The sequence below is a fragment of the Colossoma macropomum genome, unplaced genomic scaffold (genome assembly GCF_904425465.1).
Source record: "Colossoma macropomum unplaced genomic scaffold, Colossoma_macropomum, whole genome shotgun sequence".
NCBI classification, from domain to species: domain Eukaryota; kingdom Metazoa; phylum Chordata; class Actinopteri; order Characiformes; family Serrasalmidae; genus Colossoma; species Colossoma macropomum.
In genome coordinates this window covers 24,747,598-24,771,730 of record NW_023494807.1, presented here as the reverse complement: position 1 = coordinate 24,771,730, position 24,133 = coordinate 24,747,598, and the positions used below count along the sequence as shown (strand labels likewise).

The window sequence follows — 24,133 nt, the reverse complement described above, 5'->3', positions numbered from 1 at the left end:
ATTTAAACATGCCAGCCATTCCTTCACCAACTACCGAGCAGTCACACACATCTGGCTGCTGAAAAATGAACAAACTATTCCTCATATGCCTTAGGCCTCATAATTTCCTCACCCATTCCTGACCTCAAATTAATGGAAACATCCTAAAAAACATTTCTCTAAGGATAATATGCTTTATATCACGTTACATCACTAATTACCATACCACTGAGGTATTCTGGAAATCTGTCATATTAAAATCTTATTAGATTTTAAGCTTCTGCTGTATTAGAGGAAACAGCATAAGCTTAAAATCATTTACTGAAACCTTACGTGGGGGAATGTCTGAATCATTTTCACTATTGAGAAAGTACATGAAACATTGCCTTAAGGAGAGAATTATTTATACTCATTAAACTTTTTGTAGTGGAATTCTATTCCATTCTACTGAAATGATGAGGTGAAGGTGCCAGAAAGTGGGAATAATGCCTAAGCAGAGCAATTCTTTGTGCCTGAAAAAACCTTTAAAAGAACTTCTTTCAAGAACTATTTCTATGAATGGAGTCCGTGAGTTTTTAAAGTTTTAAGAACCTCCACATAATGTAATGTTTCTACAGCAATGAAAGCTTTTTCCTAGACTTGCGGGTCTGAGCCAAGAAACGTTAGGGCACCTTAATTTTTAAGACTGTAGACCAGGGTAAACTTTACATAACCCCCAAAGATCTTTTACCACCAATCCTATTAAATAGTCTGTGGTGTGGACTCGGACACATAAAAAGCTCATTCAGATATCTTAAATGGTCAGATACTACGTAATATACCGCCTATAAAGCAATTTGTTTTAATTGTTGAAATAGAATTAGATTATAATTATAACCAACATAACTATACGCAACAGTACGAAAAGCAGAAACCTGACTCTAAGTGTAAACAGCTCTCTTAGTAAGAGGTTGAGGTATATAATCTTGACTGCTGTCAGTAACTTAAGATATGGAAAATATAGACTAGTTTTGACTGATTTTAAAACAGATGTTTCGGGGGAAGTATCTTGTGCATGGTGCCAAAACCGTTTTCAGAGCTTACAACTAATTAAGAGTCAGCAACACTGTCGATTTCTATGTGCGAAATCAGACGATTTTGACGTCTATTTTACTATGTTTTATGCAAAAACCTGTTGCTTTCAGGACAATTAAAACATAATTCCTGTAACGTTTTCATTTTAAAGTTTGTCTTGACAGCAACTATACCTATACATATATACATACATATGTATACAAAAAAATTTATGTATGTATATATATATATATATATATATATTCATACGTACACACACACACCCTGCTCCCGAGCAGTCACTTAATGAAGTACAACTACTCTATATCTTCACTTACTATCCATTTTATTAGGAACATCTGTACACCTCGTTCACACATCTACCTGATGAGCCAATCATGCAGCAGCAGTGCAGTGCATAAAATCATGCAGAAATGGGCCAGCAGCTTCAGGTAACATTCATATCAACCATCAGAATTGGGGAACAAATGTGATCACATTGATTTTGACTATGGCATGATTGCTGGTGCCAGACAAGCAGGTTTGATCATATTTATAACTGCTCATCTCCTGGGATTTTCATGCACAGCAGTTGCTAGCCTTTAGTTAGACTATTACAGCAGAAGACCACATCGGGTTCCACTTCTGTCAGCCAAGAACAGCCAAGAAACTGAAGCTGCAGTGGGCACAGACTCACCAAAACTGGACAAAAAACGCAGCCTGGTCTGGAGAATCTCTGAGGCACACAGATGGTAGGGTCAGAATTTGGCACCAACAGCGTAAATTCATGTACGGTACCTGCTTTGTGTCAACAGTCCAGGCTGGTGGAGGTGGTGTAATGGGGTGGGGAACGTTTTCTTGGCATATTTTGGCCTGGTAATACGAAATCAATCATTGCTTGAATGTCACAGCCTATGGAGCATCGTTGCTGACCATGTGCATCCCTTTGTGGCCACAATGTATCTTCTAATGTTTACTTCCAGTATGACCATGAACCACGTCACAAAGCAAAAGTCGTCTCAAACAGGTTTCATGAACATGAGTTCAGTTTTCTTTAGTGGTCCTCCCAGTTAGCAAATCTGAATCCAATCGAACACCTTCGGGATGTGGTAGAACAGGAGATTTGCAGCATGAATGTGCACCTTAAAAATCTGCAGAAATCGTCATGTCAACATGGATCAGGGGCCATGTTACAGAAACGCCTTAAATCTGAAATCTTACCTGTTTAGTCACCATGACAACTTTCAGTTAGGACTGAATTTAGAACAGAAGCTATAAAGGAAAACCAGTTTGTAAGTTTGTAATCTTATCCCAATTCCAGATAAGAAAACAGTATTACAGAAACATCCTTACTAGAATAATTTCCTAAATTCTGTCCTAGCTTTAAAACAACCCCAGATCTGTCTTAACTTTTTTTGTTTTAATGGTCTATTTATCATTTTATGCAGTGGCAGACAGCACAGCCCCCTATAACTAGCATAATGGTGTTACATTTATCTACATCACTTTGAATTATGAAGGTTTTTTTTTTTAACAGCATTTTAAACCCCCCCAGACACTGTAGATGCAATCTCCACCACCCCCTTTACCTTCGTGTGTTAATGTTGATGAAAACTCATTAGATAAAATATTACAGCGATGGTGGTGAATAATAAGACAAAGCTAAATGGCTGTTTATTGGGAAGAATAACGTTAATGCAGTCAGGTAAAGCATTTGAGGAACTGAAACTGGAGAGCAGCAGCGCTCTGATAAACAGCATGAAGCGCTGACAATATTCTTAACTTCAAGTTAACCACACTTTAGTTTTGTTTGACCCTTTTTAACGCTAGCTAGCTGTCTGGCTAACTAACTTGATTATTTTGATTACGTGGTTACGTTTCATCTATACACGTACCGTCGGCTGCTAGGTAACAGACGTGACAGCTGATTGTCGAATTCGATCGAGTAAGGTAAGATTTCCTAACCTGAGATAAGACCCTGTAAGATAAGATTCCTAAATTAAGATTTGCTTCTGTAACACAAATTTGAGACAAATCTTATCTTGACCTGTCAGACCATAGCTTTGACAAAAAGATATGAAGTTTCTGTAATACGGTCCCAGAATCTCAAAGAAATGCTTCCAACATCCTGTGGAATCCATGCCATAAAGAATCGAAGCTGTTGAGAGCGACCTAATATTATTGTTCCTAATAAAGTGGTCAGTGGGTGAAAGTGCACTTCGTAGTTCTACAATTACAGAACGTAGTCCATCTGTTGCTCAGCATAACTTGTTAGCCCATTTTTACCCTGTTCTTCGATGGACAGAACCACCACAGAGTGCATATTATTTGGGTGGTGGATAATTCCCAGCACTGCAGTGACTCTGACATGACATTGAAATGTCAGTGCGTGTTGTGCTGGTTGATCAGATACAGCAGTGTTCCTGGAGTTTTAAACACTGTGTCCACTTACTGTTCACTATGCTATACATCTACCTGTTCGTCCACACTGTACATCTGAAGACAGAAAGAAAAATTCATCTGTTGCAAACAGTGTGTGTTAGTCAGTCCTCTAGTCGTTCATCAGTGGTCGCAGGGTGCTGCCCACAAAACCACGCTGGATGGATATTTTGGTTGGTGGACTATTCACAGTCCGGCAGTGACACTGAGGTGTGTCTCGAGCAGCACTGCTGTATCTGATCTACTCGTACTAGCGCAACAAACACCAACATATCAGTGTCACTGCAGTGCTGAGAACAGTCCACATCGCAAAGAATACCTGCACTGTGATGGTCCTGACCACTGATGAACATGTTCAAAGGGGGCTAACAAATCATGCAGAGAAGCAGATGGACTACAGTCTGTAACTGTAGAAGTACAAAAGTACATCTATATGGTAATTGCAGTTGATAAAACGGACAGTGTGTGGAAACAAGGAGGTGTACTTAAGGAAAAGGCTACATAAACATACATACACACACACAACTTTAGCACAGGCTACATTTATGTTAGACCCCCCCATTATATTACATTCAGAAAAAAAACAGTAATATCGGTAAGATATCAGTGTCTCTATGTACTGGATATTACTGTTTAAAAAGATTTTGTACAGGATTTTATGTCTTATTTTATGTCCTGTTTTTAGCACACCACTGCAGATTCCTACAACTTGGTGGTTAATGTAGCAATAAAGCCCTGAACTTGAACTCAAACATGAACTTGGAGACTGGGTTAAGCACTGCATTCAGCACTGGGTTAGACTCTGGTTTTAAGCACTGTGCTCAGCACTGGCACATGGCTACAGTAAGCAGTATCTGACCCTTTGCTGAGTGGGGCGTGGAGAAAGCGAGTGCTGAAAGGCTGTGTGGAGGAGAGCAAATAGAAGCCGAGGAGCTGAGGCTTTCTTCCAGTGCCAGAGATCGACTGTATGAATGTGTGGCCTGTTCTACAACTCTCATAAAAGGCAAATTCTGCTTTCCTGCCCAGACCAAAGACCATTTGATGTTTCACATAAGCAAGACTAGATGTGAAAAAAGGTGCTAGAAAAAAATGTTTCAGAGTCAGACGAGTTACAGTTTGCTGTGTGGGTGATGTTTCAACTTGATTTCTGTTGCTGAGCAAATGGGAGCTAAATAAAAGCATATCAAAGACCAACAGAAAACTGTTAATTATAACCTGACCATGATATCAAAGGTGATGAAGTCAAGGACCTGAGGAGTTTGATTAAACTACTGCTTCTAGACTAGAACCTTTACATGATGAGATTCTTTAAACTTTAAAAAGGTTCTTCAGACTGGTAACTGGATAATCTTGAGAGGGTCCAAAAAAGCACAACTGTCTTCTTCCTCCATGGGTAGGTAGAACCAGCAGTTCGGACTGTCCATCAAGCGTGTTGAGCTGTCCAGTGATATTGCGGTAGCAGCAGTTAGAAAAAGATGTAATGTTGCTTCATGTGTCCTGGAGAAAACAGCTTAGTAGCACTGTATGACAGGGAGTTGATGTAGCTAGCAGATGGAATTGGACATGACCAAATTTAGCAAAAAAAAATCCATTAAAATGTTCTTGTAATACTTACTTTTTCAGTCCCTTTCAGTCCGCTTTAAGTATTAGCCAGGTAAGTGTGAGGTAGAAACATCAAAGTACTGGGTTATTTTGGGTAATATGTTGGTAAATTCCAAGGTAGTCTTACTAGATCAAACTGAAATGCCCAATAGGTTCTAGATATTAACTGGGTAAGTACAAACTCAACAGTACTGTGCTATAATTCTGGGTGAAAAGTATCAGGCAGTTATTTGATGTAAAAAGATTGTAAACGAATAACGTACTACAGTACATATTTTTCTATTACCTATAAATGGAACTGAATTTGGTCTTGTAAAGAAAGCAGTGATGCTACCTGTGGTTTTACTGAGTCCTTAGCATTTACATCACTTACATTTGTACTTAGTACTGTCATTTTACAGCATATGATTTCTGATTCACTTCTGCTGAAATGTGATTTCAGTGAAATTTAGCGAGAATGTTTGTATTTACCACATTGTTAATTCCAATATTTGAGGTAATTTATTACGTCTTTTATCACTTTAACAGCCAGAACCTGATTTTAATGGCAACTGTTTGGTAACACGGTAGTAAGACAGTTTAAATAAATTAATCTGCAATGCCAAGCATGTTCTAGATATTGACTAAGTGTAGGCAGTCTCCAAAGTACCAGATCATTGTTTTGGAAAAAAATGAAGTACTGAGTACTGTTATCTAGTACTTAGGAGCATTACCATGTCACAAGATATTAAAACCCTTACTGAAAACAAATTATGTTTACTGTATTCAGGTTTTTCTATTAATTCCAATGTTATATGGTGTTCTAACAAGCAAAAACAATTAGTGCCTAGACACATAGGCCCAATCCCATTTCTTCTTTTTAGCCCTACCCCTTGTTTTCGAGGGTCACCCTAACCCCTTGGAAGCGGTTGAAATCTTGCCCTACGAAATGGGACAACCCTCAAATTATATGATAGCAGAGGAGGGTAAAGTTCAGCAACCTCACTGCTGGGCTTTAGTTAAACTTAGGGCATCATATGCCTTCAAAGAGGGGGTGTAAGACAATTATTTATTATCGCCCATCCCTAATTCTTTGGTGATATGAGGCCGAAGTCTGCTGTTCTCCAGCTTCCTGTTCGAATTTTCCAGTTCTACTTTGGCGCTTCAGGCATCAGAACTGCTGGACTATTCAAGGTGGAACAGGAAAGTTAGCTAGCTAACTAGCGAAATGTTAGAATGCTATTAGCGATTTTTATGCTTGTTATAAAGAAAACGACCGCAATACACTGAAACGACATTAAACAAAAATAATACAATGGTTATCGTAATTTTTTAAAGGAGAAAATACTTACATTTGTGGATTTCTTTGGTCGCTAGCGCTGCCATCTTGCCGGTTTGTCTTTTTTTCTCATAACACTCTGTTTGCCTCTGAAAAACCTCCATTTGCAGGGCCAAACAGCCCCAATACTTCACCCTACCCCTCGATTTCAACAAAAACTGGGACACCCTAACCCTATATGTGAACGCGCAAAACAGAGGGCTAAGGGCTAAGTGGTAGGGGCAAGGGGTGAAATAGGATTGGGCCATAGTTTTAATTGTCTTGGCTCACCTATTATACTTTCATACTACTGTTAGTTTTGGATTTACTATGCTTTTCCAGCGACGCAGCCACTGGAATAGTAGTATAGGCGATTGTGATCCTCACATCACAAAGCAATTTCTGACAAGCACGCACTACAATAGATGGAGCTTAAGATGCTGGCACTGTGGGTTGACAAACAGTTGCAATACATGCTAGTATTTTGAGGCAAGGTAATAGTAACATGTGACATATTGATTGGAATGTTTTCTAAGGTATGTCTTTCACCGGTTTGCCACAATTAAGCCAGATTACACAAAGTACAGTGCAAACTGTGCTAAGTGTAACCCTGTAACTGGATGGCCAAGCCAGGCATCGAGCCAAAAAAGGCCTTTCTACATACTGCTTAAATTTTATTTAAGTCCTTTGCTAATTGTTAGTGTCAAACTAATTACATTTACTTTAGTCGCTATATAATCAAATAAGAGTAAATACTAATAAAAGAATGTAAAAAAACTAGGAAACAAATAAGTTTTCTTAAGTATCTCAAACTGATATATATGCCATTCATTCAAGCTTGATACGTTGTATGTGTGGCACAAAACGTGGAGACTTTTTTTAAAAAGTGGAACTGTATAAATAAAAGGACTTACAAGGTAGTTAGTATCTCCCAAAACTTAAGGATCAGGTATCACATCGGAAGGGAAAAAGTGGTATCAGTGCAGCCCTAGCTTAAAATATGTGGTGGACGACCTCACATTGTTGGAGGTGGTACGATTTAGTCAAAGGTCACAAAACAAGCTCAGAGAGGAATCATCATATCCTTCACAAGACAGAGCACCAGAGAATATCTCTGCAATAATTTGACTTAAACTGTAAAAATCCCACAGATCAAAATCAAAATCCCAAAAGAAAGCATCAATCCATATCCAGACCTTCCATATAATTCCAACCTCAAAAATATTTTATTACAAAAATACCGCTTTGTAACTTCAACATCACTCCACATCAGCACAGGCCAAAAAATCCAAATAACTTCACCCCTTGACAGTAACACAGGATGTAGTCATGTACAGGGATAAAGTGAACACGCAGGGTTCAGTATATTTTTGAAGGACCTTGCACAATGTTGTAAAAGAATGATTCATAACGGTGTCGAGTTTAATAGAGGGCAATTCACAACGGTGTCGAGTTTAATAGAAGGGGCTTTAGATTTATTAGATAGATAGGGAATATCCTAAAGCCTGGGCAGTGTAACTAAAGTCGCCTCAGTTCTTCCGAGTTAGATAGTTGAATGACGTTTCTGTGGGAGAATGACGTTACGCTGGCTCGCATTTACCCAATGACGTGTTGAGATAAGATAACAGTGGATATTTTGAGCAAGTCAGATCCAGACCCGCTGCAGCGAGTGTGTATTTTCAATGGAAATTATCGCTCCCCTCATGAAGTAATGGATGGCATAGAGTCTGCAACATCAGCACATAATCTCGATATGGTTCGCTTGGCCGCCTAATACAAGCAAAGAGAGAGAGGTCATAACTTTTAAAGTAACCAGTGGATAAGCAACTTTGGGGCATTGATTACTTAAAGCTCTTTATACTACGGCTGGCAAATGGGCTAAACCCCCACTATTATTAATTAAAAGCCGTTGTCAGCAGGATTTAATGGTGCAGGTCGGTGCTGAAGTTACACACAGAAAGAAATGGACTGTCGTATAAGTAAATTGCATTCTTATTACACTGCAAATGGCCATTTACTCTTCTATGTATTGTCAGGGTCATTTACTTCTTCTGCAAATGAACCAATGCTTTCAACATTATGGCCAGATTTGTAAATCTTAGGTTAGGCTTAGGCCTGGACTAGAAGTCCTTTTCAAAAGTGAATTCCAATGAATGAGAACGCTGTTGATTCTTTCGAAGGCAGCACAGCCTACCATATAAACAACAGTAGCTGAAATTATTATATTATTATTAATTATTATATTCGATTATATACTACATAACACACTGCAATATATTTGATTACTACATACTGAGGTTTGTGGCCACAAGCCTCTATTACAAGGGTGCACAAACCTTTTATCTCAGGGGGCCCACAGTATAATGTCTGTGGTGGACTGAGGGCCAAAAAGACAAAGCAGCTTGCTAGCAACTCACTGGCTTTATGTTTTTGCACACTGCCAGTACAAGTGAAGAAACTTTAAAGAGCAACTCCACTCCTGGCTCAACTTTGAAAAATGCCCAAAAATGAGAGGGGCACTTCGGGAGGGGCACTGCAGTGATCTACGGGTTTGGAGGTCGGGCTGCGAGGGAAATCGGGTGGGCTGAGCTGCTGTGTTTTTATAGCTAACGTTAGCTACCAGAAAATATGAAGAGTGACAGAATCAAACAGCACTTTGCACTACCACTACTGTCCCCATCTTTGACAGGGAAAGGTGGTTCTGATCAGGCAGTGCGTCTTGAGCCTTAACAATATGAGCCACTGAAGCTACCGAAGAGTTAACGTAGTGCCAGAAAATGATTAACAGTGAGCGGGAGAGGCGTCCGAATGGTAGAACATTCCCTAAGACCGTGACAGCTAACGTAGCTTTTAATTATCTGTTCAGCAGGTCCATATTCGGTATAACCCGAGTCTTAATTTCTCAGATGCACTGAATTCCGAATGAATAAAGTGGATTTCTTTGTCTAAGTTTCATCCATTTCAACATCAAGCTATGAAAAACATATCTATAAGGATATTAGGGTACCATTTCTTTCTATACAGGTGCACTTCTGGCCACTGTACAAATCTCTCACTTGTTAAGAACATCTACAGTATTAGGTGGCCGACGTATGTTGAAAATTAATGCAGAAAAAAAAGCTAACCCAACCCTTGTAGCCTAAGCTAGTTAGCTTACACTAGTCATTCTCTAGCATTACCAGCATCACAACCTAGCTTTTAGATGCTGCCTGTTTGATTCCAAGCACAGAAGTATAACGGGGGACTGTATCATAACAAACAGGTTGTTCACAGATGTGACCAGGTTGGGGTCGTACACTGCCTCACCTGTCATCAAGGGTTTGCTGCAGTGGCCCTAAATCCTTACATTCTGCAAGCTGTTCATGGCCCTTATCAGCAGCTACATGGAGACTTGCAAGAATCCTCACTGAATTGGTCCAGCAGGTTACCTAATCATACATTGAACATTATCAATTTAAGGCTAGTTAAGTCTAAAAGACTAAAAACTATAATATCTACAAATACAATAAGTAAAAATGACCAATACTAACACGCTAAATGCGATGAGTATGGAAAACCATCCAAAACAGCACTGATTTTCTCCCTCGCCCTGGCCTCGTATGGTTTCACAATCATGAACGCGGCACAAACAGAGCCATCTCTCTACAAAAAATACGTTTTGCCTAAATAATGACTCTGCTATCTTCTTTTCCCGAACAATTGGTAAAATCACATACTGAAACTATTTTGGCTTTAAAGGGTCCCAGATGTGCGACTCACCGGCCAGGTAACTCTCCTTAAAAATAGAGTTGAATGAGACAGAAGGTATGCTTGCTTTCACAAATGTCTCTCTGGTATCGAGTTAATAAAACAATTCTCCAGTAAAAACTATAGTAGCATATTATTCCATACAAACGAATATGGAAATAGAATACAAACTATATGTAGCTTTCTTTTTGTCTTTTTTCTTACATATCGCTGTCGTCGGAAAGAAAACCTCGTATCTCCAAAGATGGTAACTTTACAGAAGAAGGAAAAACCCTACTTTACTTTTAATGTACGTCAGTTGGGCCGTTTCTTTTGGTCCATTCATCATGAGATTTACACACAATGTAGAGAACAACAGGCCTTTTCAAATTATGTCAAAAAGTGAAAAACGACCAAAATGGAGATACCAGGTTTCCTTCCAACAGCAGCGATAAGTTAGCATAAGCTGAATGTGTTCTCATCAGAGGTGGATAACGGTACACTTAGGGTTCTTAGTAAAGGCAATGGGTCTATTTAGAACCATTTAATACTTAAATGGTTCTTTGCATGGTGAAATGGTTCTTCAGTTTTATGGAGAATCTGTTCTATATGGTTTTATTCATGTTCTATTTAGCACCAAAAATTCTTCTATCGTTACAAGCTTTACACGTTCTCCATCAAACTGAAGAACCCTTTCACCGTGCAAAGAACGATTTTAGCACGAAATGGTTCCACACAGAACTCACTGTTGCCTTAACTAAGAAAACCCGTTACAGAACCATGTGTGTATTCTAGAGTCCCATTTAGGCACTTTAGTCCAACAGGGTGATACAGCAGCAGAAACTCATTTTCAGTTTGAAGTAGACAACATTCTCATAACACAACTAAATGGTTTATATACTGATAAATTACTAAAGCTCGTAAATGTAACTTAGTCTATAAAAATGTACAAGAAAAAAAAACAAAAGCTCTGACTTGCTGTTTCACACTTAACTGAACTCAATGGGAGGTGCTGACCGGCGCTATTAAGTTTCTTAAAATAGCTATCACAGGAAAATACATTATGATATCCATTAATATTGACCAAATAAAACTGTATGACGCTCTCAAAAACAGATTTCAGCGACCGTTTTCTCAGCAGAGCCGAATATCTGGCTAGCAGCTTAGCTAAAACACAGTTAACGCTAGCTAACCCAGCTAGAACACCCGCCATTTTCTACAAAAATAACGAACCTCTATTCAACGCGCAATTCGACATAAATGTGAAAATATGGTCCTGTATGCTGTATTAACCAGTTTAGGTTGGTGTTTGTGCATTTTTAACACAGCGCTCACCTGAAAAAGCAGGATTAAAATGTTGAGACAGAAGACGAAGCTCACTTTCACGAAAGCCTCTCTGCTCTGAAAGGAAAGTTCGAGACTACCGTAGACGCTCACAGCACAGCCAGCGCTACACTGCCTCCTACTGGCAGCACCATGTAATAGCAGGTAAACTGAATTCCATTATAAAGCGTAGAATCAAAGTGAATTGTATTTATGTATGAAGTGAAGTGAATGTATTACATTAAAATAGTATCTTTTTTTCTCAACATAATTTATGTCAAAATATTCACATGCTTTCTAGAAAAGTATAATAATTGATTTTTTCAGACAAGGTCATTATTTTAATTACTAAGTCAAAATCTTGGGGAAATAAGTCAGTTTTAACAATTTTGACCAGAATCAGAGAAGGGTTAAGAAACCCCACCTGGTGGACATGTGCTTTCCTACAAAAAGAATATGAGCCAAAAAGGGGGTTATATTCCACTTGTTGTATGCTAATCACAACGTTGTGTTAATTTGCCTAGAAGCGATTAGATAAGCTCAAAGTGTCAGTAGATTGTTGGTAAGAAGCGCCTCTTTTAATAAATCTGCTCCTATGTATTTTGATACCGAAGGTACTAAAGTTACTAAAAGTACTAAAATACTAAAAGTGAAGGCTTTTCAAAAATAATATGTTATTATAACTTGCATGCCTTTCATTAAAATTGATTTTGTAAAGCATCTTTGATTGCAAGAATAGTGCAAAAATGAACCATTTATGGGTCTCTAAAGAACCTTTCAGTGGATGGTTTTTAAAGAACCATTTTGTGAATGAGATGTGGGAAGAACCTTAAGGGTTTAAAGAACCTCCACAAAGCTCGCTACCAAATAAAAGTACTTTCTGTAAACTCCAAGCCAAGAACTTTTTGGGAACCTTTTTTAAGAGTGCATACAAAAACATAAATAAATAAATAAAAAACCAATGTTCTTGTAAAAACTGACCAATAAAATTTTAGCATTTTGCACTGTGAACTCCAGAACCCCTGCTCTGACCGCCTCCGAGCTTCCGTGCAAAACTCATTCCAAAACAACATTGTTGTGAGGCTTTGTGAATGGCCTAAACAACTCTGCATAAAGATGCTATTTGTGATGGGGGCTGTCAATGTCAGTGGTTGGAAACACTTTGACATGCCTGACATTCCAGACCGTTGGTCCAGACCTCTTGCTGTCTATGACCGCAGTCCTGCAGGCTGACTAACCTCTGACTTGCTGCCCTGTGCCTGTCAGCTGTCACGGAGTCTGAGTCTGCAGTTAAAGGTGTAGTGCAATGCTGATGTAAGAATGTAAATCAACTGGCCAGTTTGCATAATGCACTACAGTTATATATGGCAGACAATGGATGACAGCAAGTTGTGACAATTAACATGATATTCTTAACCATTTTATCATTGTTTGGTCAAACTGACCTATTAAAGCAATGTAACTGGGATTGTATTGGCTGCCTTCTCTATATCTGATGGTCATTTTAGTTTCAGCAGGTCCTAAATGGGGCATTAATGAATGAATTCAAGTATCTTTAATCAGCAAAATATAAAACCCCCATCACAATCTTATACGTCCATTTTAAACAGAAAGCTAAAAAGGTGACACATGAATAGATGACTGGACATAAGCTGACATGCTGAGTCAATGTCTGTAAGAAGGTTGTTCAGATCAATTCTTGTAATACAATCTCAAAAATAAAGCTGCCAAAAAGGATTCTTTAGTGCAAACCACTTTTAGATCCCTGACAAGACTTTCAATGGATGGTTCTTTAAAAAATCACTTATGTAAATGAGATGTGCACCTTTTTAGCTTTTTGCTGCCCCAGAAGAAAGAAATACTGTAAATGAGATCTCTTCTTGATCTCAGGTTCTTCTCCTAGACACAGTTCAGCCCAGTTTGAAATCAGAATGAGGCTTAAGCCATTTTCTCCTGTTTCTAAAATTTGGCTCCTGAGAAATAAAACTCAGATTTTCTCACTTTTATCAGAATGTTGTCACACATGTGGCTTAACTCTTTTGTGTCTGACTCATCTCAGCCCAGCCTCAGCTGAATAATATTTCCATAAGAAAAGTGTCAGATCTCATCATTTTCTTATACAGTTCTTTTCTATTACATAACTCTCTCAGCAGTCTGTCAGTGCAGAAAGAGAACTTTTCTCCATCATCACCAGAGCTTCACACAGTGAAATGCTGATGTTAATCTCCTATTTTCTCCAAAGGGGTGTTTAGGAGAAACAATTCAGAGATCAGTGACCTTTCATTAATATAATATTGAGATCTGCTTTATTTCTCTGAGACAATCTTAAGAAAATGTTGTTTTTTTTTCTCTGGGGCATGAATTACGAAATGCACATTTTTTTCCCCCTAACTGAACATTAATAGAAAACAAATCTGAAACAAAAAAAAATTATTTGGCAACAGCAACTCAACAAGGGAACTGCAATGCATACAGTGGGAGTAAACCAATACACTGCTATAGGACACAGCCCCTTTCGTCATCTCAGCTGGAATATAGGGGACCATGCCTAAGCCTTTTTTTTAGAATACAGAAAGGTAAAAAAAAATACTTATAATGCTAAAATCATTAACTTGAATTGCAAAAATGATGTGAACCTGTGCATAAAGTAAAAGTTCTACTCCAATTAAAGTTTATTCCAAAGTTTTAAGATTGTTAAGCATGTACAGCTCATGAAGAACATGAAACTTGTGACCCAGAAACTTGGATCAGATGTTCTAAACTGTGCAGGCCTTTAGCAGTCAAGGACATGATTTTGGACGTTCCTGGCCTGCAATATACTTGGATTTAAAAGTATACATTTTAGCTGTGCCATGTTAACATTTTATTCGTTTGTTTGTTCCTGGTATCCTGTTGCCCTCTCAGCCTTTGGTCCCTGGGTTTGAGCCCAGTAAAGCTTGTGTGTTAACCTGGCCCTTCTTGCTTCGAGTAAGCTTACTTCTAAACTCACTCTTGCCAGGACTTCTAAGGGTAACCCTGAGAGGGTTTCTGAACACAGGTCCAGGAATCTTATTATGAGGAGTTTAACACATATTCAACCAGGTTCTACCATAATCGACACTTTACATTACATGACACACATTTACGACTTCAAATCCAAGCAGTGCTCTACTCAAAACAATGACATTTGTATTTTACCCACAAAACACTATATCATTCCAGTGACAGCAGACACTCTTATTACTAAGTCCTCAACCACTGTTCTGAAATGGTTATGTTAGTGGCTGGTAATAGCGATCAATTAAAAGCATGGTAATTGGTGGATGACATGGGAACTGGCTTAAATATAGAATTCTGATTGTAAATATGAGTAAACATCTATAGTTGTATACAAGCACAACATCCAGTAAGGTTGATTGCTCAACAGAGAAATGGTGGTTCTATGCTGGGCCCTTTCCATTGATGGACTGGGTAGAACTTGGCTGATTTTATGCAGCAATAAATGGGCCGCAGTCTGTAATTGTAAACCTATAATGTGTGGTAGGGACAATTTTCAATTTTTACTAACTGACAAGTATTTGAATAGTCCACTAGTTGTCATTACCACATGGATAGTGACTGGGATGGCAGAAGCTGTGGTTTGAGGTGGGGATGTGCACTGCAGAAGAGATTTTTTGTTGTATTTCAATAGATTTTAGCCTCAGGCACTCTGCACACAGAAGTACACACACTGTTTGAAGTTAACTGCATGTTAAAATCACCACAGAAACTCATGGTTAACTGAGAATTTAAACTGGCTTGGGTCCACCACTGTACAATTGGAAACAAATGATTCTCTGAACCAGGAAACATTCATGATATCCCGTTTCCTCAATTGTGTTTGAATCTGTAGGAACACTGTTAGAAGTAAAGGTTCTGTACAGGTACATTTTTCGTTCATCAAGGAACAAACAATGTAAATGTTCCCTCAAAGATACAACAGTGGTTCTAAGGTCCAATTGTGTACCTTAAATAAGTTTTTCCCAGATGAAAAGTACGTATTTGTACCTTTTCATAACCCCATGTTTTAAAACAGAACACTAAAATAAAAAGCCTGGAGACGAGACGGGGTGTGTGGAGTCGGTACCACTTAGAAAATATAATTTCAATGAATTATGTTCCCTGACTAAAGGTACTGAGATGTACCCTTGGGAGTACCACCCCAGTGACACGAAGGCTACTGCCCTCAGTGACTTCAATGTTTCATACCTTTGTTTCTAAGAGTGTAGCAAGTAAACGAGATCTCTTTGTGCGCTTGAAGATGGGTACTCCAAGTTTGTTTTCGTTGCACTTTTTGCCCTAAATGGTCTGTGATTGGATGTTCTGCAGCCCAGTCAAATTGCCCTTTCTTTTGTGGTTCTCAAAACCTACCCAGTTTGGCTTATAAGCCTGTATTTCAGCCCAGTCTTATGCAGCTTCAGGCTCTGTCCTCAATTAGTCGACTGCTGCCCACAGTGCCCATGAGTGGATTTCTTAGTCGACTATTTAACTACTCTATGCGAACCTTACTATATGGAAGGTCTACCTGATACAATGGCCAATGAGTGTAATTGCAAGGTAGGTGTGCCTAATAAACTGGCAACACAGTGTATATTACTAACACTACTAAAAGCAAGAGGCGCTTAACTTAAGCTTTCCTCATATAAACAAAAACAGACTCTGGTTCATTATGATCCATTATGAATTTTCTCTTTTTCATGGCCACAAGAAGAAAACGGAAAGTCTTGGGATGGAGTGAAAACCACATTGTGCTCAAAAGATTTATCCTAATTATGGTCTGTTTGGGATAAGTGAAGAAAATTACCTTGTCTATTCATTCCCAGGCTTCCAAAGAACCAATTTTTATTGCGTGTCAGATCTGTATCTAGCTGATGTATCTGGCAGCCACTAAATCAGAAAATCTAGAACTCAGTTTGTGGATGAGCACAACACGGTTTACTCATTCTTTGCTCTAATAAATTTGAATTAGAAGCACCATATGCTATTCCACTGAAGCAACCCCTCACGCACACACACACAAGAACGATGCCTATTTATTGTAAAGCTAAAGCAAATCTGTGTGTGAGTTTAGCATGTACAGGATGATGATGCATGAATGTACATACAATTAGGAAAAGTAAACTGGAACAGTAGCATTTTTTTTTTGCAACTCGAATGTAATGTGTTGCTAAAGATGACTGACTATATCTAGTATATAGCACTAATGATAGATAGCCAGTGAAATTCCAGTGTAATTCCAGTGAACAACTATAAGGTAAGAAGACCTGATCAAATTGTACATACAATATATGGACAAAAGTATTGGGACATCCCTCCTAATTATTGACTTCATGTGTTTCTGACACACCCATTTCTAACAGGTGGATAACTTGCAGTCTCAACAGACAAACACTGACAGTAGAATGGGTCATACTTATGAGCTCAGTGACTTTAACCGTGGCACTGTCATAGGATGCCACCTCTACCACAAGTCAGTGTACAATTTCTGCCCTGCTAGATCTGCCCCTGTCAACTGTAAGTGCTGTTATTGTGAAATGGAAGCACCCTGGAGCAGCAACAGCTCAGCCATGAAGTGGTAGACCATGCAAACTTACAGAGTGGGGCCACTGAGTGCCAATCGTCTGTTGAATCACTCACTAAAGAGTTCCACATTGCCTCTGTAAGCAATGTCAGCAAAACAACCGCACATTAGGAGCTTCACAAAATAGGTTTCCATGGCTGAGCAGCTACACACAAGCCTAACATCAAAATGCACAATGCCATGTGTCAGACAGAGTGGTTTGAAACATGCCACCACTGGACTCAGTGGAGCAGTGGAAACATATTCTGTGGAGTGATGAATCACGCTTTTCTATCTGGCAGTCTGATGGATGAGTCTGGGTTCAGTGAATGCCAGGAGAACGTTACCTGCCTGACTGCATTGTGCCAGCTGTAAAGTTTGGTGGAGGAGGGATAATGATATGGGATTGTTTTTCAGGGGTTGCCCTGGGCCCCTTAGCTCCAGTGAAGGGAAATCTTAATGCTTCAGCAGACCAAGACATTTTGGACAATTGTATGCTTCCAGCTTTGTGGGAACAGTTTGGGGAAGAACCTTTTCTGTTCCAGCATGACTGAGCCCCAGTGCACAAAGCAAGGTCCATAAAGACATGGCTGGGCAAGTTTGGTGTGGAAGAACTTGACTGGCCCACACAGAGCCCTGACCTCAACCCCATCAAACACCTTTGAGATGAACTAGAACGGAGACTGCGAGCCAGACCCTCTCATCCAACATCAATGTCTGACCTCACAAATGCTCTTCTGGATGAATGGGCAAAAACTCCCACAGACTCTCCAACTTCTTGTAGAAATGCTTCCCAGAAGAGTGGAAGCTGTTAAAGCTGCAAAAGGGGGACCAACCAAATATTAATGCCAATGGATTTAGAATGGGATGTCATAAAAGGTCCTGTAGGTGTAATGTGTAGGTGTCCCAATACTTGTGTCCATATAGTGCATATTTTATCAGTATACAGTTTTATGCAAAAGGTTTGGGTGCCTATGGTGAAATTATGTGTAAATAAGTTAACACATGCTCTACAGAGAACACACTTGTGCAGATTTTAATGCATAATTACTGTGCATTTGCTGAGTTTAACATATTGGGGGGAAAATAATGAAAAATATGGCCTATGCAAACGTTATAGCACATTTTATATTTTATGTTTTGTTTTTTCCAATATGTTAAGCTCAGCAAATAAATAGAACTTTGCACTAAAATATACAGAAAAATATTATATTTAAGCTCTGTTTAGAGGATGTGTTAATGTATTTGTACTTCAAAAATAAAGACATGTAATGACCAGCGATTTTCAAACTTTTGCATACGACTGTATGTTTATATTGTCAGTGTCAGAACAAAACCTTGTATCTACATTTTTACAGTTCTTTTTTTACATGATTTGAAAATACCAGCTTCTCTTTACAATGTGTCCAAACGTCCTGATTAATGGACCAATAGAAAAGGTTCTATATGACCTGGAGCAAAATATTGTTACATTAACTTATATTGATCTTTAATAAGGTTTTTTTCCTTCTTGTAGAAAGTTACTTTTTGAGATAACGAGATTTTGTTCTGACGGTGACAATAATTTGTGTGCACCCCTTTACCTCAGCACTTAAAATAAATAAATTTACCATAATAGTCCACCTGACAGTTACTGCTCCTCTTAGCCTAATTAAAAACTGATAATGATGATGCACGCATCATTAGAGAGAGAGAGACGTTCTACTTGTCAATATCCATTATCTTATTGCTGATGCACCATATCATATTAAGCAAGTATGTCTGTGAGGTTGGCAGCAGAGCAGCCTGGCACCACGTGGACCCTCCTCGCTCATAAGTGTCCGCTGAGCTCACTGGCTTCATCAGCACAGCCGGTGAGTCACACACTAAAGCCGGTGGAGGAAGCGCCAGGTTGGGCTAGAGCTAAACTTAAAGCCTACAAATCCATAAGGGCTTTAACTTGAACCTTAGAAAAGCCCACTTCTGATAGGCTACAGAGATTTCTGTCCAGTGGTCAGAAGTAATAGGGGAATTCCACTGATTTTTCTAAATTTCTGCATAATTCAGTTGTTGAAATGTAATCCAGAGTGGTGATGTGACATGCTTCATTATAGAGAAACTTACATACTCATATTTCTTTACAGTGGTGGGGATATATATATATATACATATATGTGTGGGTGTGTGTGTGTGTGTGTGTGTGTATGTACATGACTGACTTTGTTTACGTCTTAATCATTTCATTATGACATTTGTAAAGACATTTTGAAAAGTTGGTGGAACTCCCCTTTAATCATTGTAGCATTTTTGTCAAGGCTGGTGGGCTAAACAAAGAGAAACAAGAGCAAACTGTCCACTCCACGTTATGTAGAAGTTCTTTCAACTTTAAAAATGTTTTTCACACTCACATTTCTTTACAGAACCATCCACTGAAAGGTTCTTTAGGGAACTCAAATTGTTCTTCCATGGCATTGTGCCAAAGGAACCCTTTTTAGCATGTTTATTATTAAGAGAGTAAGCTTTTTATTTGTTTTCGTTCACATTGTTCTGCTGTTGCGTTCACCTTAACACAATGTCAGGCCTGACACATTTTTCATCACTCAAGCTACCAGTTAATTATCACCAAAACATGAACTGCCTCTGCACCTGTTCTTCTCAGCAGCCTGGTTGAGGCATAAAGTGCATTTAGAATCAAAAGTAGTTCTACCTGCTTTGATTTTGGCAATGAAAGTTCATCACAGTGTTTAAAATCCAGAAGTATCTTTCTAATTATGGAAGTCAGCTATGACGCATTCATCAGTGCAAACACAACTTTGTCATAGAAAAGCATTGGCAATAGAGTGGGACGCTCATGAGCTGCACAAGAGGCAGCATGCCCAATGGCATGCATCAGCTAGACGGGTATAAAGCCCCCCAGCACTGGGCTGTGGAGCATTGGAACTGTGTTCTCAAGAGTGATGGAGCTCCATCCAATACCTTTGGGATGAGCTGGAATGATCCAGAACTGCACATCAGTACCTGACCTCACTGCTGCTCTTGTGGCTGCAATCAAATCCTCACAGCAATGTTCCAACATCTAGTGTAAAGCCTTCTCAGAAGAGTAGAGACTGCGTCTGCAGTAAAGGGGGTCAAGCTCCCTATTAATACCCTTGATTTCAGAAGAAACGTTAATGAGCAGGTGCCTACAAACCTTTGGACATACAGTCGTGTGCAAAAGTTTTGGCGCCTCAGTCTACCCCCCCCACCCCCGCTTTGTTGATTTTCTAAGTGTGAATATGTGAACACACACACTTCGGCACATTTTAATGCACAATTACTGTTTATTTATAGAACTTAACATATTGGGGAAAACATAAAATGGGGCCTGTGCAAAAGTTTTGGCACACTTTGTATTTCATGTCTTATGTTAAAAATATGGTAAAATGTGTTGAACGCATTAAATACATAAACACCTTGCACTCAATATGCCACACTGGAGTTCTCTGTGGAGGATGTGTTCACTTAGTTTCACTTAGAAAATCAACATTTGTCCAGGGGTGTTCAAACTTTTGCAAACTACTGTTTATGTTATTGTTATAACGTGCGTAATAAGCAAATACGAATCAGTTTGACTGAATGGAAACATGTGGCACCGTTAAATTTAGTGGGGTCACTCGGGTCACTCACCTGTGCTGGGGGTCTCCGGGACCCATTTGAGGGGGCCGATCTGGCGCAGCTGGAAGGCCGTTTTCACCTCGCGACAGCTGTGCGACCTCGAGGCGGACGCGACGGACAAGTGCACGAGCAGCAGCGCGGTCCAGCAAAGGGTCAGTGGCGGGAGCAGCGCACGGGGCATGGCAGCATCTCACGGGGGTAGAGAGAGAGAGAGGGGGAGAGAGAGAGTCCGAGTGAATGGAGTCCAGTGCAGCCGGACACATAGATTCACGGAGGAAATCCGCCTTCAGAGTGGACGTCCGCGTGGAGCTGTCACATTATTCACTGTGGCTGTGCGCGAGGCTTTCCCAGGCGGGACAGAGCTGCGGAGCGCGCGCGCGCGTGTGAGTGTGTGTATGTGTGTGGATATATATGTGTGTGTGTGTGTGTGTGTGTGTGTGTGTGTGTGTGTGTGTCGGGTCTGGGTTTTCAGCGCGAGCCTGCGGAGCAAACTATGCACGCACTTGCACTCTCGCGCACGCTAAAGCGCTCTCTCTCTCTGAGTTCGTCTTTCTGTCCGTCTCTCTCTCTCTCTCTCTCTCTCTCTCTCTCTCTGTGCGTCTCTCTCTCTCTCTGAGTCTCGCTGTCTCTCTGTTTCTCTTTTTCTGTATGTATCCCCCCCCTCTCTCTCTGTCTCTCTCTCTCTCTCTCCTTCAGTGCGCTATATAGTTTCTTTAACTTGTTTATCTTCCACATATTACTGTACTAAATGTTGATAAAGTCGATAGTTGGTACATATACGTTTATCTATCTATCTATCTATCTATCTATCTATCTATCTACACACACACACACATACATATACATATATATATATATATATATATATATATATATATATATATATATATATATATGTATATATATACATATATATGTGTGTGTGTGTGTGTGTGTGTTTAAATCTCTATATGTGTACGTGTGTATAGACAGATAGATAGATGCATCTATACACATAGATAAATATGTGTGTATGTTTATATACACATCCTAAATCCTAAATCCTAAAAGGATTTAGACTACGTTTAAACTGTAAATTATTAGTACCACAGCGTTTCTGTTAGTCATAAAGAGAGCTAAACCTATTTAGTACAAAGTTTAACGTGTCTGAAACTGAGCGAAATCCGAAGAGAAGAGTGGAGCAGAAAGCTCTCTCCTTGTTGTCATTATTTGAACTATTAATTAATGTATTTATTGTAGTTGTAATGAGGTCTAAGAGTAACAGCACAGTCATTTAACTGCATGTGATTCTGACCGTCGTAACTCTGAACCATTGCGAGCGTCTTTACGCTTTGACTAAGAAAAGGTGGCCTGTGGCGCCCTCTTTTGGGAAAAGCTGCAAAGTGCAGCTCTATTGTTAAATGAACCCCGCCCCCCCAACCCCCAATAATATCTGTTTGCAGAGTCGCAGTTTCGCGCCGCAGTTCACACTCCAGCAGGTTTAAGCCAGTGGCATTCTGCGCATGCGCATTGTTTTGGCTTTTCTAAGCCAAAACATGTAAAACTTCAGTCGTTTTATGTGGGTTTACAATAAATGTGTGATAAATCTGGGCTAACTTTATATTTTAAGCTTTATTCTAAAACAAGCTTTGGTTTGAACACATATAGAGATTCACAGCGTAAATATTACACGAGCTACAGTTTATGTGGCCTGAATAAACTAATGGGTTATGTAGACATATAGCTTAGTTAACTTAGGCTTAATACGGGGCTTAAATGTATTGTGTAAACATACATTACATGTGCAGGAATAAAACTTTACCTCAAGCAGGTTTAAACTGAGCATAATATTAAGGTTTAGGCTAAAACAAACTTTAGTTTTTGAACATATCCCATAGTTTCCAACGATTGATTCGTATATTGGCAACGGTATTCCTTCCTGAATGGTAATACACATGGCGACACATACAACCAGCTTAAACAGTCGCTGTTTATATCAGAGACGTTATAAATGATGAGACCGGCCACTGGCTGAAATGTGAATGGGACGTTCATAACGCTCAACGTTCCTATAAGGACTTTGTTTACATGGGACAATCGTGCCGTCCTACTGCGCTGCACATGTGTTCCACTGGCCTGAAACTGCTGGAGTGAAACTGGGTGTAAATCTGTGGCTCTGCAGTCAAACCCTTCTCACTGAACTTGTTACTTGTTTGTTGAGTGCTGTCCAGTCAGTTCCGACTCCTGGCAGCTCCAAAATGTCTAGTCTTAAGTTTGGGCTTTTAGGTTTCCTAAAGCCTTGATAATGATACATTTGATTGTGTCCATCCATCTTGCTGCTGATGGTCCTCTTCCTCTTTTGCCATCAACTGTTCCAAGCATAACTGTAGTTTCCAGTGAAGGGGTTCTTCTCCTAATACATCCACAATAAGAGAGCTTCAGCTTTAGAGGTGAGGCTTGAATTAGTCAAGAATCTATTTGGTTTCTTTGCTGTCCACATGGGGACGTAGCTAACACTTTCAGAATGGGGTGGCCAGGTAATACCCAGAGATTCTATTATGGAAAAAATAGCATAGCTGTATTAAAATGACACAGAAATTGATGCATTAGTTTTTCTCTGTACATAACTAAATCTGTCCATCATTTCCACATGAATAAAATATTGTATCAATACAACTACTGCTTAAAATAAACTGAAAGACAAAACTGTTGACAAACATATTTTAGAAAACATTTCATATAGACAGGTCCCAGATGTTATTCATTTAGGTTGCATTCACTGCAGGTAACACATAAGTCTAATGATTAGAAAGCTAGCCAGACAGCATTGTATAAAAGAGCCTATAATACATGCAAGTTCAACTGTAAAAAAGAAGTTAGTTAGCATGATCAATTATTATAGCTGATTATTTTTGATAGTTGATGCATCTAACCATCGAATAGTCTACTTCATAATATAGCTCATATTGCAGCACTGCTGAAGGACACAGTGCACTTCCATTCAACTGTTTGCAGCATCAACAGATTCTGATTGGTAACTGGCAGATTTTCACTATAAAGCATAACTGATTCTTTACTAATGATAGTTGACTGATGATGGCTGACTGTCTCACTTTCCATAACTAGAGTGGCCAGAAAGGTGGCCATGCTTCATACCAGAGTGGCACCAGCCACCCCTTGGCCACCCCTCTGCGTACTCTTAAAACACCAAAGTTCAAAGGCATCAATATTTTTCCTGTTATGCTTTTTATTGTCCACCTTCCAGAGAGAAGACCACAGCCTGGACAATTCTGATCTTTATTTTGTTCTGCCTCATGCTGCTCCACAGCAGAATTTGATCTTTTAGGTAAAAATAAAATAATTCTCCTCTGCAGTAAAATAAAGCTCTGCTGATCGTTCAACACAGTTTGAACAATAACCGACAGCGTTTTAGGGCCACTGTTAAAAATAGTACACTTCGAGAATAAAGTCGTAATATTTAAAAAAAAGTAGTAATATTTGGAGGATAAAGTGGGCTAACTGTA

The 24,133-nt window shown here is 39.3% G+C and overlaps 1 protein-coding gene across 2 annotated transcripts in view; it reads right to left on the bottom strand.

Annotated features, from left to right (window-relative positions):
• gpc5c (glypican 5c) overlaps window positions 1-21,202 on the bottom strand; it is a 281,178-nt gene extending 259,976 nt beyond the window's left edge. For both annotated transcript variants that reach the window (XM_036555964.1, XM_036555965.1), the window contains exon 1: window positions 20,643-21,202. In XM_036555964.1, coding sequence (XP_036411857.1) covers window positions 20,643-20,811 — 169 coding nt within the window. In that variant the 5' untranslated portion in view covers window positions 20,812-21,202. The remainder of the gene's footprint in view (window positions 1-20,642) is intronic.
• Between the last annotated feature and the right edge of the window lie 2,931 nt (window positions 21,203-24,133).